Source organism: Aulostomus chinensis, chromosome 17 (genome assembly GCF_037954235.1).
Source record: "Aulostomus chinensis isolate RoL2024-O1b breed Wild chromosome 17, RoL_Achi_v1.0, whole genome shotgun sequence".
NCBI lineage: Eukaryota > Metazoa > Chordata > Actinopteri > Syngnathiformes > Aulostomidae > Aulostomus > Aulostomus chinensis.
Genome location: NC_141336.1, coordinates 17,887,085 through 17,901,872, shown reverse-complemented (window position 1 = coordinate 17,901,872; position 14,788 = coordinate 17,887,085). Strand labels below are relative to the sequence as shown.

The following is a 14,788-nucleotide window of genomic DNA, read 5'->3' as shown; positions in this document are numbered from 1 at the left end:
ATAATTGAGCCAACATTCACCTTGTCACAGTAATTGAATTTATCTTCAATTAATCTTAAACGCTTTGGTAACAAATATTCACATGCATGTGCACACAAGATCACACATACCTATGCGCACAAAGACACACATCAGTAATCAGTGCCGGAAGTCGTTTGCATACTAATTTGACATCCATTTGAATAACTGAATGTGCATTACTTCTTATCTACATTTAATCTCAATTCAATCTTGCATGAATTGTCTGGTGTTGGTTTGTTCAGACAGAAAAGCTTTAATGAGCAGCAGGACACAAGCAGACTGATTTTAAGAGCATCTCTTGCTGACTTGACTGATTTATCGCTATAGCCCCCCCCCCCCCCCCCCCCCCACACACACACACACACACACACTCACAGGTAGAATTCAATGCTCTGTTGGGCACAACATTTAATGTTACCATGCAGACTTGAGGCATTCTGGTTTATGTAGCGCTTCTGTTTCAGGCATTTTTGTGGTATTTTTATGCATCACGTTATCCTGTTCAAGGACTCATGCAGCTTGTGTTTCTTGACCTTCTGTTGGTTTGCACACACACATACACTCATGTGCACACACACACACACACATACACACTTTCATGATCAAGTTCTGTAGTCACACAAGCACACAGTCAGTATATGTATATTTAGCACAGGAACTCCACATTCCTACTTGACATGCATGATTGTTTTAGTGGGTCACAGGATGAGGCTGAGCGAATGTGTGTCAGTGGAGGAGAAGACAGAGAGAGAGAGAGAGAGAGAGAGAGAAAGATGGAGAGATGAGAGAAGGAAAATCCTCAGCTCAGGCAACAAATGGCATCTTTCGCCCGCTGGCTCACCAAGAGGCTGTTTCCATCAGCACACTGACTTACAGCCTTGTCCCTGAATTGAATGCATAGAGAGGCAATTGTGCCTACATGATTTAGAAATATTATTCCTCCACTAAAAACATTATTTGGTCATCATACAATTATTATGACTTTATGGGGAGCTTACAGTTTTGTGGAGATCAAATACAGAACTAAAGTGCGAGAATTAATGGATGGATCAGGTCTAAATCAATTATATTTCATCATCAGGAAGGCAGAGTATTAATACGAAGCTGGTCTTAGTAGTTTCTATGTACAATTGTGGGGCAGAGACAGCCATAGCAATGCCTATATGCTACAAAGATGTCAGCACACTTTATTACTGGAGCTCTACACATTTCACACATGCCTACCTGCAATGCTCTTTTCTATTCTGGATCATTTGATCATGGCTGAGAATGAGCTGCCTTGTGGCCTAGTTTCACATACTGTCTTCTTAGGAGACATTATACACTACATTTAACTATACAGATAAATTCTGCTCGGTCTATATCAATGCATTGCCCTACTTACAAGTTTTTAAAACCTAAATTGTATCATTTATCAACTTGCAACAAGGACAACCACAGTCTTGATGGCTCCAGCTGATCTTGGACATTCAAGCTTTCTACACTCCGCTGTGTTAGTCAACAAAACATCCAGCAGGAGAAGCAGGGTGCCATTCAATACAACGTGTATGCGTTTAATGAGCACACGCTGTCAGTCTGGGTAAGTGTTCATGACTCACTTTTGTGCAGCATGAAAGGGAGAGTGCAGTTGAACTCTTATCAGGAGGAAATCTAGAGAGGGAGATAAGGTGGAGGGCAGCGCGACTCGTGACTGCAGAAACCCTGGTCAATATCTGACTGTCTGGAGGTAGAAAAAAACTACCGGTAAACAAAAAAAAGCACTCTAAGCTCAGCTCGGGGCATCTTCACAAGATCAAACAAAGAGCGTGAGAGTGTGTGACATAGGGATGAGGCGGGGGGGGGGGTAAAAAAACACATGAGAAAGAATGAAAGCAAGGTGAAGGACACAGATACAATTTGAAGAAAAACAGGGACAGAAAAAATGAAGGAGGAAGAGAGAGATAAAAGTAAATGGAGAGTTGTGTGCGTGTGTGTGTGTGTGTGTGTGTGTGTGTTTGTGTATGTGAGTCCCCTCACTGACGCAGCTATAGGAAATCAATGTCAGCCTTTAAATGAATCAGCAGTAGTGGATGAGTTATCCCATTCAAGTTGATATTTATTAGACTGCTGCTCAGTTACATGTTACAGTTACGGATGAATAATGGCAGAGAGAGAGAGAGAGAGAGATAAACCCCCGGCACTCCCCTCTCTCACTGTATCTCCTGGTATCTCCTGCTGACATTACTGTACAGTCTCATTTGACTGAAGAGCCGAGGAAATATCAGGTCAGCTGCTTCCCAGTGGATTTTACACAGCGTTGATTGATCGTGTCAAAAAAAATGGAGAAAAGAGGGAAAGAAGGAAAAGATATTCCCTGGTAATAATTGAGAAACGCTATGGTTTTAACCTCAACAGGAAAAAAAAGCCCACATTTTTCACTTTAAAAAGTAATTTCTAATGATAATAAACCCATGATTCATGAAAACATGAAATAAATAGTGTAATACTTAAATACTGTGAACTTGAGTGTCAGTTGAAGAAGGCATAAGCCAGCGAACCCTAAACTTGCCTGTAAAACATCCCAGTGCACTCTGCTGGCACAGTATATGAGCTGTCCTCGTCCTCGTCCTCGTCCTCCTCCTCCTCCTCCTCGCTGCCATGCTGTCTTGGCTACAGGGTTGGTAACGTGAGCAGGGATTTAACCCTAATCCCTCTACACGTGCCATCAGCAAGCATGTTTTCAGGTTGAGATAAAGAAGGACGCCAAGCTGAGGGGGGAGAAGATGGAAGACACTTCCACTGGATATCAGATAAAAATCATACTAGCCTTTGACTTTCAACTCTTTGCCTTTGCATGTATCGACACTCCTACATTTTGGTTAGAATAAAAAAAAAAAAAACCTTTCTGTTTTATGCACTGCTAGTTTTAGCTTCCACCCCGTGTTTGTTTTCATGCCACACTGCCTCTGTACTGTATAAGGTGGAGGCTGAGCCAGTGTGGCGCGCAGAGATAAAAGGATGGTTGATCCAAACCTGGGCAGACATCATTAACTCAAAAGGTAAATGAATGAATGCAGACAAATGGATTTGCGCTCTGTCATTTGGCTGAACATCGGCGTGATCATCAGTGTTACTGTGCTGTAAGCTGGCTGGATTTACTTATTAAGAGATTTACTTATTAATACAGCAGAGGCTTTTGTTGCATCAGGAGCAAACGATCAACGAATCACATTAAAGTCTGTGCTCTTTCTGCTTCTGCCTACAGAGCTAATGTTTTCAGTGGTATTCCTCCAACTGTGCAAACACTGCAGCTGATTTTCTACTGACTTGGTGGAGGGGTGTAGCATGGGCCAGGCAAGAATCATTACATTTGAGGGATATCCATTTACCAGAGAGGAAAAAGGGTCTTTTTTTCCCCTTTGGCTGAGTTTGCCTGACAGCGGGTATGCATTTAAACATATTGTAGCTACATATCTGACATAAGCAGATTTTTGAAAAATGCGTTAACTTATAAGTGTCTTTTGACCCATTTTAACAATCAAGTAATGGTTCAATTAAGTTATGAAGAAAAACATTCACCAGTTCTTGCCAGTCTATGTTATATACAGCAACAAAGTGACTCTTATGGCGTTATTGGGTTCTATTGAGCTCCAACTGGTACATCGAAATGCAATTGATACATTAACAATAAGCAGCCAACTCCAAAGATGCTTAGAGCCATGATAGAACTGAATGATCACAGAATTTGCCTTGCAAAGAACAACAACTCCTCTCATATGTTATGGGGAGTTTGACACACTGTGTAAAACAGCACCATTAACTTGTGCACTGCACAGACTAATTTAATCAAAAACACCCTCCTAACTCAACACAGCAGAAATACTCTCTGAAGGATTCACTTGCTTCAGCTGATGCTATCAGCGTAGGTGTTTGTGTGTCCGAGTGTGTAATGAGGCTAATTTTCAGTTAGCCTGAGCTAGTCCTGACCTCCCCAGGACAAAACGTGCAGCCTGTGCGTGTTCCTGCAGTTTAGCTGACCTAGTCTCTGAACATTAGTGTGGTTGGATGCTCCACAACACATGGAGCGAGAAAGAGAGAGAGAGAGGGAAAGAGGGAATGAATGACATCATTGCATTTTGGTTGGGTTCAAATGGACAGCAGCAGCAGAACAGCATGATGTCACTCTAACACACGCGTGCGCGCGCGCACACACACACACATACACACACACACACACACACACACACACACACACACACACACACACACACACACAAACACACACTTATTTTAACCAACCACCAAATTATGCAGTCTGTCGGAACAACGAGCAAGCTCCCTTGCTGTGAAGTTAAATCTGGAGTGTTTGTGTGTGCGGCGGAGAGAGAAAGCAGGGGGTTGGAAGTTGGAAAATCCCTGGCAACAGCCCCTCAGCAGCATGTCTTATTTCATCGACTTTCTTGTAGAGGAAACAAGACATTGTGAAGGATTACAAACCTCACAGAGTTAAACAACTCCACTCTCAGGATTGGCCACGATACCGTATGATACAAAAGGGTATATATTCAAAATACCACTTGGTTGTGTGTAATGATGTACGCTAATTGGCAATTTCCAGATGTTGAATCAGTTGAAATCTAAAGAAAATGGTACCAGTTTTTTTTAAGTTATCAATCATTTTTCACCTGTCACCAACCCACTGAGCTTCAAAGGCAATTACATACTGAACAGCATTTTTAAAGTTCATCCGTTTCCTTAGAGGAAGTTGTAAAAACATTCAAATTGTGTACACCACAGCTTTACCTGTTTTTCAGGTCAATCCAACCCCCATATAGACGGACATGTAGGCCCATGGATCTGTCAGCGCTTTGCTCTTCCCATAAAAACACAACATTAGAAGATGATATAAATGCTTCACTGGAGGGTAACAGGAGAGCCTCTAACGCCCCTTTTCCCACTACCCCAGAAACCTGCTAACACCCGCTAACATCTGGCTTTTGTCTGCAATGAGAAGGGGTTTAACAGCAGTTAGTCTTGTGTAAAATGATCCTGCAGGAGACGTGGGTATTTATCAGTTTTAGCTCGGATTAGCAATGAGATAAACACAAAACAAAGTGATTTGTGGTCCACTTCTAGACACATCTGGCCCACTTCTGGGATTTTTTTTTGGGGGGGGGGGCAATCTTTTATTTTTTAGCAGATTTAAGAACCCACATGCAAGTGGATGTGAGCAGTGTGCAGAAAAATCTGCTCCTTTTTCTCCCTGGATTTTCCAGTTTCTTAATGTAGCATTTAAAGTGTTTTCACATTAACAGAAATCAATACTACTACTACTGCTACTATAATTAACTACTGCTCCTCCTCATCTCTTCACTGATAGTATCCATCCATCCATCCATCCATTTTCTATACTGCTTATACATTAAGGGTCGTGCGGAGGGGGGGGGGGGGGTGTCCTTATTCACCAGTGCCACTGACGTTACTCCAGAGGGATTCAGTCATGATCTGATGTTATTTCTACAACACGAACCGACCCATCATCCCTTCCTCTAAGCTTAACATTAATCATGATGGCAATATCAGAGGAACCATCACTTAAACTGCTCAGAGGACATTAAAACTCTGTCACACTGATGGGGCTGAGCAGGGGGCCCACACAGAAAATGGTGAAGATTTAACTGGAAGCATGAGTCATCATTACAGCTTGTCCCAATGTAAAATAAGCCTCAGTTAGACACAGAGCTGATTGTTGTGGGGATAATCCTCATTGTGCGGGGGCTATACTGTAAAGCCCCAGTCAATAATAGTGCATCATTTGAAAGCAATATCCTTAAGATGTTTATGAATCAGAGGGAAACTTAGTAAGTTGAGGCTCCACTTATGAAAATGAACTTCTTGGCAACTAACCCTTAAATTGATGTCATATTGATGTGTCATGCTGCTCCTCTTCTTCCCTGAGTCACTCTTTCCCATAACAATAACAACCTTAAGTATGGTTTCTCCCTTTGCCAGCACATAAATTACATTAGGACAACAAGCAGAGCATGAGCAATGCTGTCCTGTTGTGTGTGTGTCTGATCGCAATCAGCCAACAGGAGAAATGTGGGTACCATACCGCTCATCCCATCATGCAGAACCAGAGTAATCAGGGCAGCGCTGTGAGGAGAAGACTTTTCCTCGACCTCCCTCCTCTTTGTTTATCAGCTCTCTTGATGGCTTCTGGCTCACACAGACTGTTGACATTATCCTTGCCTTGCATTCTCTTAAGTACACTGTGTCTTTTAGTGGGAATGCCCTCTGAAGAACATGAACTGACTTCATCAATATGAAGAGTCAAATGCTTTAGGATCAGTCTCACACATACAGTATCCACCCACTTGGATCAACTCACATGACATGTCAAGGCTGGAGAAATGAAAGAGATGAAAGAGAAGGAAAGAGTGATGAGAGGATTTACCATTGCAGAACTGTAGCAGTGATGAGGTGTCATACAAGCTGCTGTAGCTGGAAAACCCGTCCTCCATTCTCAGACTCTGCTCCACTCCTCTGCTCCCTCTGTTATCCACCACTCTTTTGCTCTCCTCTGTCCCCCTCTCTCTCTCTCTCTGGTGACTCCTCTGTGTTAGTTTATCGTTCACTTGGCGTCCAAGGCGCTCCCTCCATTCACTCAGCACGGGTCAGGCTCCCTGGGTGAGTAACCATGGCAACCCATTCATTCCGATTATGTCATGTGAACTCCAACCTCTCTTCTTCGTTCTCAACCTTCAGTCCCAGAAAACCCTCCAAAGAAAAAGCCCCACTCCCCTGCTGAAGAATGACTTAAGTCCCAGAGACAGAAGTTCACGAGACTGTTGGTGGTGTTGTTTTCTTCCCGTGCTCGTCCTCTCCACCCTTCTCCTCCTCCCCCTCTTCCTCCCCTTTTCCCCTCCCTCTGCTCTCCTCTTCTTCTGTCTTCAGCAGAGGCAGATGTGTGCTGTTGGCTCTTACTGATCTCCAACAGAAAAAAACAGCTTTAAGAGGGCTTGAGCTGAGAGCAAATGCAGGCTGACTCTGCTGGCAAAGGCTGTGTGGGTGCATGGATATGTGTGTGTGCGTGTGTGTGTGTGTGTGTGTGCTTGTCAGAGGCGGTGTGTATGTGGATGTTTAGATAATGCTTGGGACAGCCCAGCCTTTCCCTGTCACACAGCGTAGACAAGTCAGAGCGCAGGGGGCTGGGCCTATTGGATAGATCCTCCTCTGCTTTGTCGGAGAGGAAGAGGAGAATAGAGCAGAGCAGAGCAGAGGAGAGGGAGAGGAGAGGAGAGGAGAGGAGAGGAGAGGAGAGGAGAGGAGAGGAGAGGAGAGGAGTGGAGGGGAGAGGAGAGGAAGAGCAGAGGAGAAGAGAGGGGAGGAGAGGAAGAGGACAAGGGAAGTGAGGAGAGGAGAAGCATATTGATACTGTGAGAAAAAAACACGAAATTCTCTCTCTCTCTCTCTCTCTCTCTCTCTCTCTCTCTCTCTCGCGCGCACACACACACACACACAGACTGGAGTGGTATGGAGTCACATGAGGACACCATAACAAACCCACGTCACATCGTCTCTGCAGCCACAACTGAACATATTCAAGTTGAACATTCCCGTTTTCTGGGGTCGCCTCTGTGGCTCAACACGATTATCATTCTGTCCTCCGTGTGTCTTATCTGCCCTGCTGCAGACTGCTCAAAAACGGAGGAATCCTTAAAACAAGGACAAGAGAGGGAGAGAATGAAAGGGAGACTTGGGGATTGAGGAAAGAGAGAAATAAATGGGATGGAGGGGGAGGGGAATGGGCAGAAAAAGAGTGCTTGAGGAGGGTGTGGGGTGTAGAGAGAAGGAGCAAATTAAAAAGTGAACAGGGAGGGAGTTTAGCGAGGGGATAGAAAAAAGGGTGGATTGAGTGCTTCTTAATTCAGACTGGGGGTCTGTATGTGCACGCAAGGCGGGGGGGGGGGCTTTGCATTATTTATAATTCAAGCTTGCATGGAACAGTAATCAGTAGACAGTGTCTGTGGCCTAGTTCATTTGTTACTAAATCACAAACCGACAACAAAGGGAGAGAAAGGGAAAGGGAAAGACCTTCAAAGGACACGGCCGTTGTGGCAGCCCTGATGTAAACTGCCTGTGTGAAAATATTTCTGTACATGTGGCATCATGTGTCAAACCTTTCCTGGTTCAAAGGTGACCTGGATAGATTTGACCTTTAACAGGAGGATGAAAGAACTGCTTTCTAAAGGTAGAGGAGTGGACTCGTGATCCGTTCATGGTTCAAGGCCTCCTTGTTTTCAGTCGTCACCACCGGCCCCCCCCCTCCAGAAAAACACTGCACTCCCTTTATTCTCTTATTATTACTACACAATAACGTCCAGCAGCAGTTCATTGAAGCTTTGCAACAAACAGGATTAAGGAACAAAACAGAGTGCTGTTTATGACCAATGTTGCATTTACATATCGCAACAGTAATCAGGAAGGATATTACAAAACACACTCAAACAAGGATAAGGATAAATCTTGACCTTTGCACATTGCAACGTGGACAGTGTGAAGAAATGCACGGGCAAGGTGTTTGCTTTTGTTTTGGAAATCTGCATTAATGTTTCAATTAAGGAGCAGAAGGGAATTTAATGCAGGCAACCTAAAGTGTAAACATACTCCTTTGTTTTGTATGAGTCACGTTAGTGTTTTGTCTGTCGGGTTCCAGATTATTGTAAATCTCATTCTGTTGCAGATTTGGGATCTAGATTAAAGAGGTAGGTCTGGTTTTAGTTTGCCCTTGCACCACACTAAGAACACAGTGGGTGGCAGGTGGTGGAAACACTGCTGTTCCAGCCCACCTCCCTCTCCAGACAATCCCCTCCCCTTTTATTTCTCCTCCACCAACCATGTCTCTCTCACATACACATCTACAAAATAAACAGTATTGTGCTGCAGAGTGTGACGATATCTCACTTATATGAACAAAAAAATACCACACAATCCGTGAGCTCTTTTCAAATGGCCATGATGATAATTCACAATAAAACATTCATCAATGGGTTCATTTCCAATGAAGATGAACATCAGGAGATAATTGCTTTAACCTTGGATTTGGCTGATGTATCATTCGTTCAATCTACTGGAATCTGGATCAGCTAGAGCAAGAGAAATGTATATAACTTTGTGATATCCATAGGCTGCTGTGTCGGGTGCAATTTGGTGTGAAAGAGTATAAAGTTAGGTCGCATTATTTCAGATTATTTTAGACTTTCATCTAAAAATAATGCTACAAAGAATGGTGTCTTCTCTAAAAAGAAAAGACTATGTGCAAATATGTCAGATACCTTTAGCTGATTCTACTGCAACTGAAAAAGAATGAAGGCCCAGGACCAGACCTTGGGGGACCAAACTGAAAGGAAACCAATATTTTGTCAAGGTACTTGAATGTTCAAAAGAGCAAAAGGTCTATAAAAAGTGTGCTTTTGTACAATATTTGTCATTGCAGAACATAATTGGAAGAAGTTCAGGGTCTCCCTCAAGAACGTTTGGTCTGTTGGTCATTGTTTTCTCACCTGCCCTGCTATGTGTGCTTTTACAGCTTTGGATTCCAGGAGGACCTTGAAGGTCAGAATCAAATAGAGCAGGTCGTTCATTTCTTTTCTTCCCAAAGAGAGAGAGAAGAAATTGCTGACACTCCTTTTATGTTCAGATGATCAGTCAGTCTGTCAGTGGGCCAGATTACACACAATCAAATCCAGAGCTGAGCAGGAAACAAGGTCAATCCTCTGTATGATCCAGCCACCATCTGGGTGCCTGTCCTGGTTATTGGACTGGATGGTACTTTACTCTGTGAATTAAACCAACCTGGGCTCTAATGAGTCATATAAACACTGAATTTGGACAACGCCTGAGGACACACGTGTGATCAGTTTGCCCGGGTTTTCGTTTTAATGTTGAACATAAGACTGTATATTGATTCAAATGTTATGAGGCTGCCATGTCAAGGAATTTTTTTCATCTGGTGTAATATTACCAGATGGTAGCGTTGTTGCAGTTGCAATCATGTAAAGTATTTAAATGCATTGCCGTGTCAAACTCAACTCTGGAATGATTTATTTTCAGCTGATAATTGAAAATACATCATTTATAATAAAGCCCTATCAGAACAGTCATCCAGTCTACATACAATATAAACTCACTCCATTATAAATCCCAACCAAGTCGTGTCAGACATCATTAGCTTAAAGAACTGAGAGCGGGGGATGACAAGTGACTCTTTCTATTGGACACTATCTATCATCCAAACATGTATCAATACTTCAATGCGCCATCTGCGACACCAAATTTCTAAAAAAAAGAAAAGAATATTTCATCCAAAATGCCTCAAAAGATTGGACATTAAAGATGAATGGGGATATGTTGGTGAAGGTATATGGTGAAGGCCGATGGCAGGAAACACAGCCTCTCACTATTGCGGGCTAAACAAGAAGCAGCTATGATAAATGTTATGATTCAGAAAAACTGGGTCAGCGCTTGTGTTTGTAATGCCGTCTTTTGGTCATGGTCTCACATAGTGAAAAATGCTTTCCAAGGCTACTGAAACCCATATTTACTCATTCAAGAAGATAAGAGAAAAGGGTGATTGTTTTGTCAAATGAATACTGCTAATTTAAACGTAATGCATTTTGAAGATCTTGATATGAATATCATTTCTTATCCTATCACTGAGTGTCCTTGCTATAAAAATCCTTGCTATAAAAGCACTGAATGTTTAAAAATGAATGATTGATGCCTCATCTGCCTTCAAACCGCTCACATAAAACAGTCAAAGTCAGCCCTGATGTAAAGCTAAGGGACACAAAGGAAATAATGGGATTCAATCAAATTATGATGAAAGTGTTGGGGGATGAAGCCTAAAGGAAAGAAGATAAATCCCCAATGAAGTCACCATGGATGCTGCATCAAGACAGACTGGAGGAAAAGGGACAGCAGGCACTCTGGTGTGTAGGGCGAGGAGGCTGCTTTTGGGCTGTAAATAGCTCCTTTAATCCTGAGGCTGTGCAGCAGCTTTACATGTCCTGCTCCAGCTTCTGTTCACTCAGTCATCACAGGTCAAATAGCACTGATACAGTAAAGAACCTGAAAACATCATTTGTATTTTACATTTTTTCTCAAAAAGCATGACCTGCACCTGACATAGCAACATTAACTGTGTCAGTGGACATTGCTGGGTTATATGATACACTGCTGTATATTTTCTGGGTAATTACAAATGGAAATCTCCCCTTCAAATTCTGCAAAGAAGTGATATCTCTCAAAATATGCTTTAGGACTGAAATTCAGCTGATGTCCTAATCCTACGCATCAATTACTCCTAACTATAGACAAGCTATAAAGAATAAATAGCATGAGTTAATTGATAATTGATCACTTCAGTCTTTTTCAAAGCAAAAATAACAAATATTTTCTGGTTCCAGACCCTTAAATAAAAGGTTTTGCTGCTTATTTTGTCATTTATGACGGCAAATTAGACAGTTTTGGACTTTTTGACGGACAAAGGAAGCAATTTGCTTCTCGCTTTGGGCTGTGGGAGATTGTGATGAGCATCTCTCAAATCTGACAAATCAATAATGAAAATAATCACTGGATTCAGCCCTACCAGAGAGGACCACAGGCAGACCACAGACCTGCTATACCTATCGGCGCACACGCATTCATCATGGCACCATTTCAAATCGTGTTATGGTTGTTGCTCCAGCTTTGATTGCTACTGTGTCAACCTTTTACACCTCTATCTGCCTCACACTAATGATGCAATACAAGTGGGGTCATGAAACTCACTGATTTTTCTGCCTCTAATCTATATGTTAATGAAGTGGCGCCACACTCCATGGAAATGTACTAATGTTCCACATTTAAAACCAGGAAACCTCACCTGCAGGTCAGTGGGAGACATTGCACTTTGTCAACCCTCCGTGGCTGTGAAAATGATTCATTTGTCCCAAGGAGGAAATCTAAATCCACCTTATCAAAAGCATGAAACACAGACAGTGATGTTGAAGTGTGTAACTGCGTGGATACACACACACACGCTGTGTATCACGGGGTGTACAAGGCTCTGTGTTCTCTCAAGCAGCGACAACATTAATCACATCTGACTTGGCTGCTGAAACATCCATGTGCACCCTTCCCCCATTTCCTGAACCACCAGGAACCTTTCCCTTTCAGCACAAGCCCACACACTCATGTGTGCATGTAAATATGCACACAAACCTGATCTGAACAAAATCCCTCATCATACTCAGTATCATCTTTTGCCTCCCACACTCCTTCTGTTTCACGTTGCATTCCTTTATTCTGCATCATAACTTCTCTTCTCGGCTTCACCTCTCATGTTTCCACCAAAGTCAGAGCAGCTCAGTCCATCGATCACTAACACCTAAAATACATTGAACAGTGGATCAGGCATCTACTGCGCACACACACACACACACACACACACACACACACACACACACACACGCACGCACGCACGCACGCACACATTTTTGAGGGTATTTACATAGACTTACATTCATTTCCTGACACAAAATCAGTGTGGGGTACCCAGATTTGTCCCCAATTAACTGGTCTTAAGTCTAGCTTCTGACACCCCCCCCCCCCCCCCCCCCCCAGCACACACACAGAGGCACACACATACACTGCAGGTGACGGCACTAGAAGCTGTGATGAATGACCTCTTTCAGACAGTTTGGTAATGAGGAATCGGTTTTACATCAGCAAAGCTACTTGTCCTCATATTCAGGACACAGATGGAGAGGTGACGTCAGCAGGTCATGACGCCATCTTCATCCACTTCAACTCTGAATACACTCATTTTATCACACACACACACACACACAGCCACATACGCATACACAAGCGAGTTGTGCACCTGCAGACGGTGACATTTGGGTGCTGTCAGATAAAGCCTTGTCAGCACCCACTGATACCTGCATACATCTCTGTTACCTGACACACAGCAGCTTGTGCTGAGTCTCATTTTTTCACCATAGTGATCTCCTTGGAGACAGACACCGACTCAGCCTCCCCCCTTCCCTCCTACATGCTCCCTACTTCACCCTTTTGTTCCCCCATCGCTTCCTTTGTCGCATCTAATTTCCTCCACTTTTACAGCTCATCTCTTCCTCCTCTTTTCCCGATTTACCTTCCCACTTCTCATGACCCCCCACGTGCTTAGTGCAACCACTCATGACGTGAACCCATGCTGCCACCTGCAGGAGAATTCCTGAAATGCTACAGTTTAGGACAATGACAGCGTGCACATAAACAACAAATTCTAACAGACTAGTCAGCACTGGACTTCATCCTGTCTCTGTTGAATTATTAAACCAGCTATTGAGATAATCTGCTTTCATTAATCACAAATATTACCACTGACATTCTTGTTATAAGAGGTGTTTACAGTTTTGACATAATTAAGATTCGTTACAGTTCCATACCTTCATCTGGGGGGATGTTTACTGAGAATACAATCCCAATATTTGACTCTCAATGAGGCCAGTTTATTCCTACAAACACATCCTTCCCTTCATAGCCAAATGCTTCAGTCCCACTGATCCCTTGTGGATCTTTGATTACATCCCCATCTTTGCACCCAACCATCTGTTATTTAGAGAAGCACCGGTTAAGCCAAACACTTTCTATTAAATTCTAGAGAGGATTACAAATGACTAAGTATATACAGTTTAGATAGATTCACTGTAAAGTTGAACCAATAATCGCCTATTATTTTGCAATTTAAATACAAGACAATGTTTCTATTTTCTAATCTTCCTATTTAAGTTCCTCATGTTGTTCACTGATGTGTATTTTGACTACTGCCATACTACAATTTCCCTACAGGTTTGATAATTGGTCTGCATTTTTTCATATTTTACTCACTACAACAGTGACACAGTTTCAAGAAATAACCACACTACCTAGTTACAGAATATAGGCCAAACATGTTGTCAAACAGCACAGCTGAGAATAATACTGCAGTCTAGAAAAATGCCAGAAAGATCGTTGCAACAACAGAAGCCAAAGAAGCTCCAGTATCAAAAAGAAGTGATTTTGATTGAATTTTCTCGGCAATTGCATTAGGGAATAGCTTGATATGATAATGGAGGTGTGGTCAGGGGGTTGGTCAGCTACCGATCATAATCTCAGCAGTTGTTGCCAAGGCTGCGGTTGAAATAACTAAAAGTTTTCATAATGCTGAGTCACCTTGAGTTAGTGCGAATCACGCCTGGACTGGGCCAGAGAGGAAGGAAAGGAGATCGTTGAGATAAACAGGAAAAACTAAGATAAACAGGCACGGAGATGGATGAGATAAAGGGAGGGAGTAAGAGCATGAGTGAGGGGGTTGAGTGATTGTAGGAGCAAGGCAAAGGGGAGGCTTCTATTTATATATGATTGTTTATACGTCAGCCAGGGTAGTTGGTGGTAGTGGTGGTAGTTGTAGAACTTCAGCTCGCCTGTCAGCTTGTGGGAAATTACCTTTCACTCAGGCCTGACTGCTACACACTTAAACACACATAAACACCTGCCTGTAAACTTTCTACCTTACATAGCCCTACATAGCAAGTGTCGTGCAGCACCACTCCTTCTCACGGAGACTGATGCGAAGAACATCTGTAGCTTTTACTTCCTTTCCTTTCTCTGCTGCCTTTGCTTCATATCTCTGATTAAAACATCTGCCAAGTCTTTCTCCATAACTCACTCCAAGTTTCCATATAAGGGCCCAAACTTA

The 14,788-nt window shown here is 42.8% G+C and overlaps 1 protein-coding gene across 7 annotated transcripts in view; it reads right to left on the bottom strand.

Moving 5' to 3' along the window:
• eml1 (EMAP like 1) overlaps positions 1–14,788 on the bottom strand; it is a 41,780-nt gene that overhangs the window by 26,538 nt on the left and 454 nt on the right. For 4 of the 7 annotated variants that reach the window (XM_086182041.1, XM_086182042.1, XM_086182045.1 and 1 more), the window contains exon 1: positions 6,458–6,917. The exons of 1 other annotated variant lie outside the window; for it this stretch is intronic. In XM_086182041.1, coding sequence (XP_086038167.1) covers positions 6,458–6,524 — 67 coding nt within the window. In that variant the 5' untranslated portion in view covers positions 6,525–6,917. Of the gene's footprint in view, positions 1–6,457; positions 6,918–14,788 lie in introns of those variants that run through there. 2 more of the 7 variants (XM_086182047.1, XM_086182048.1) reach the window with 1 other exon arrangement.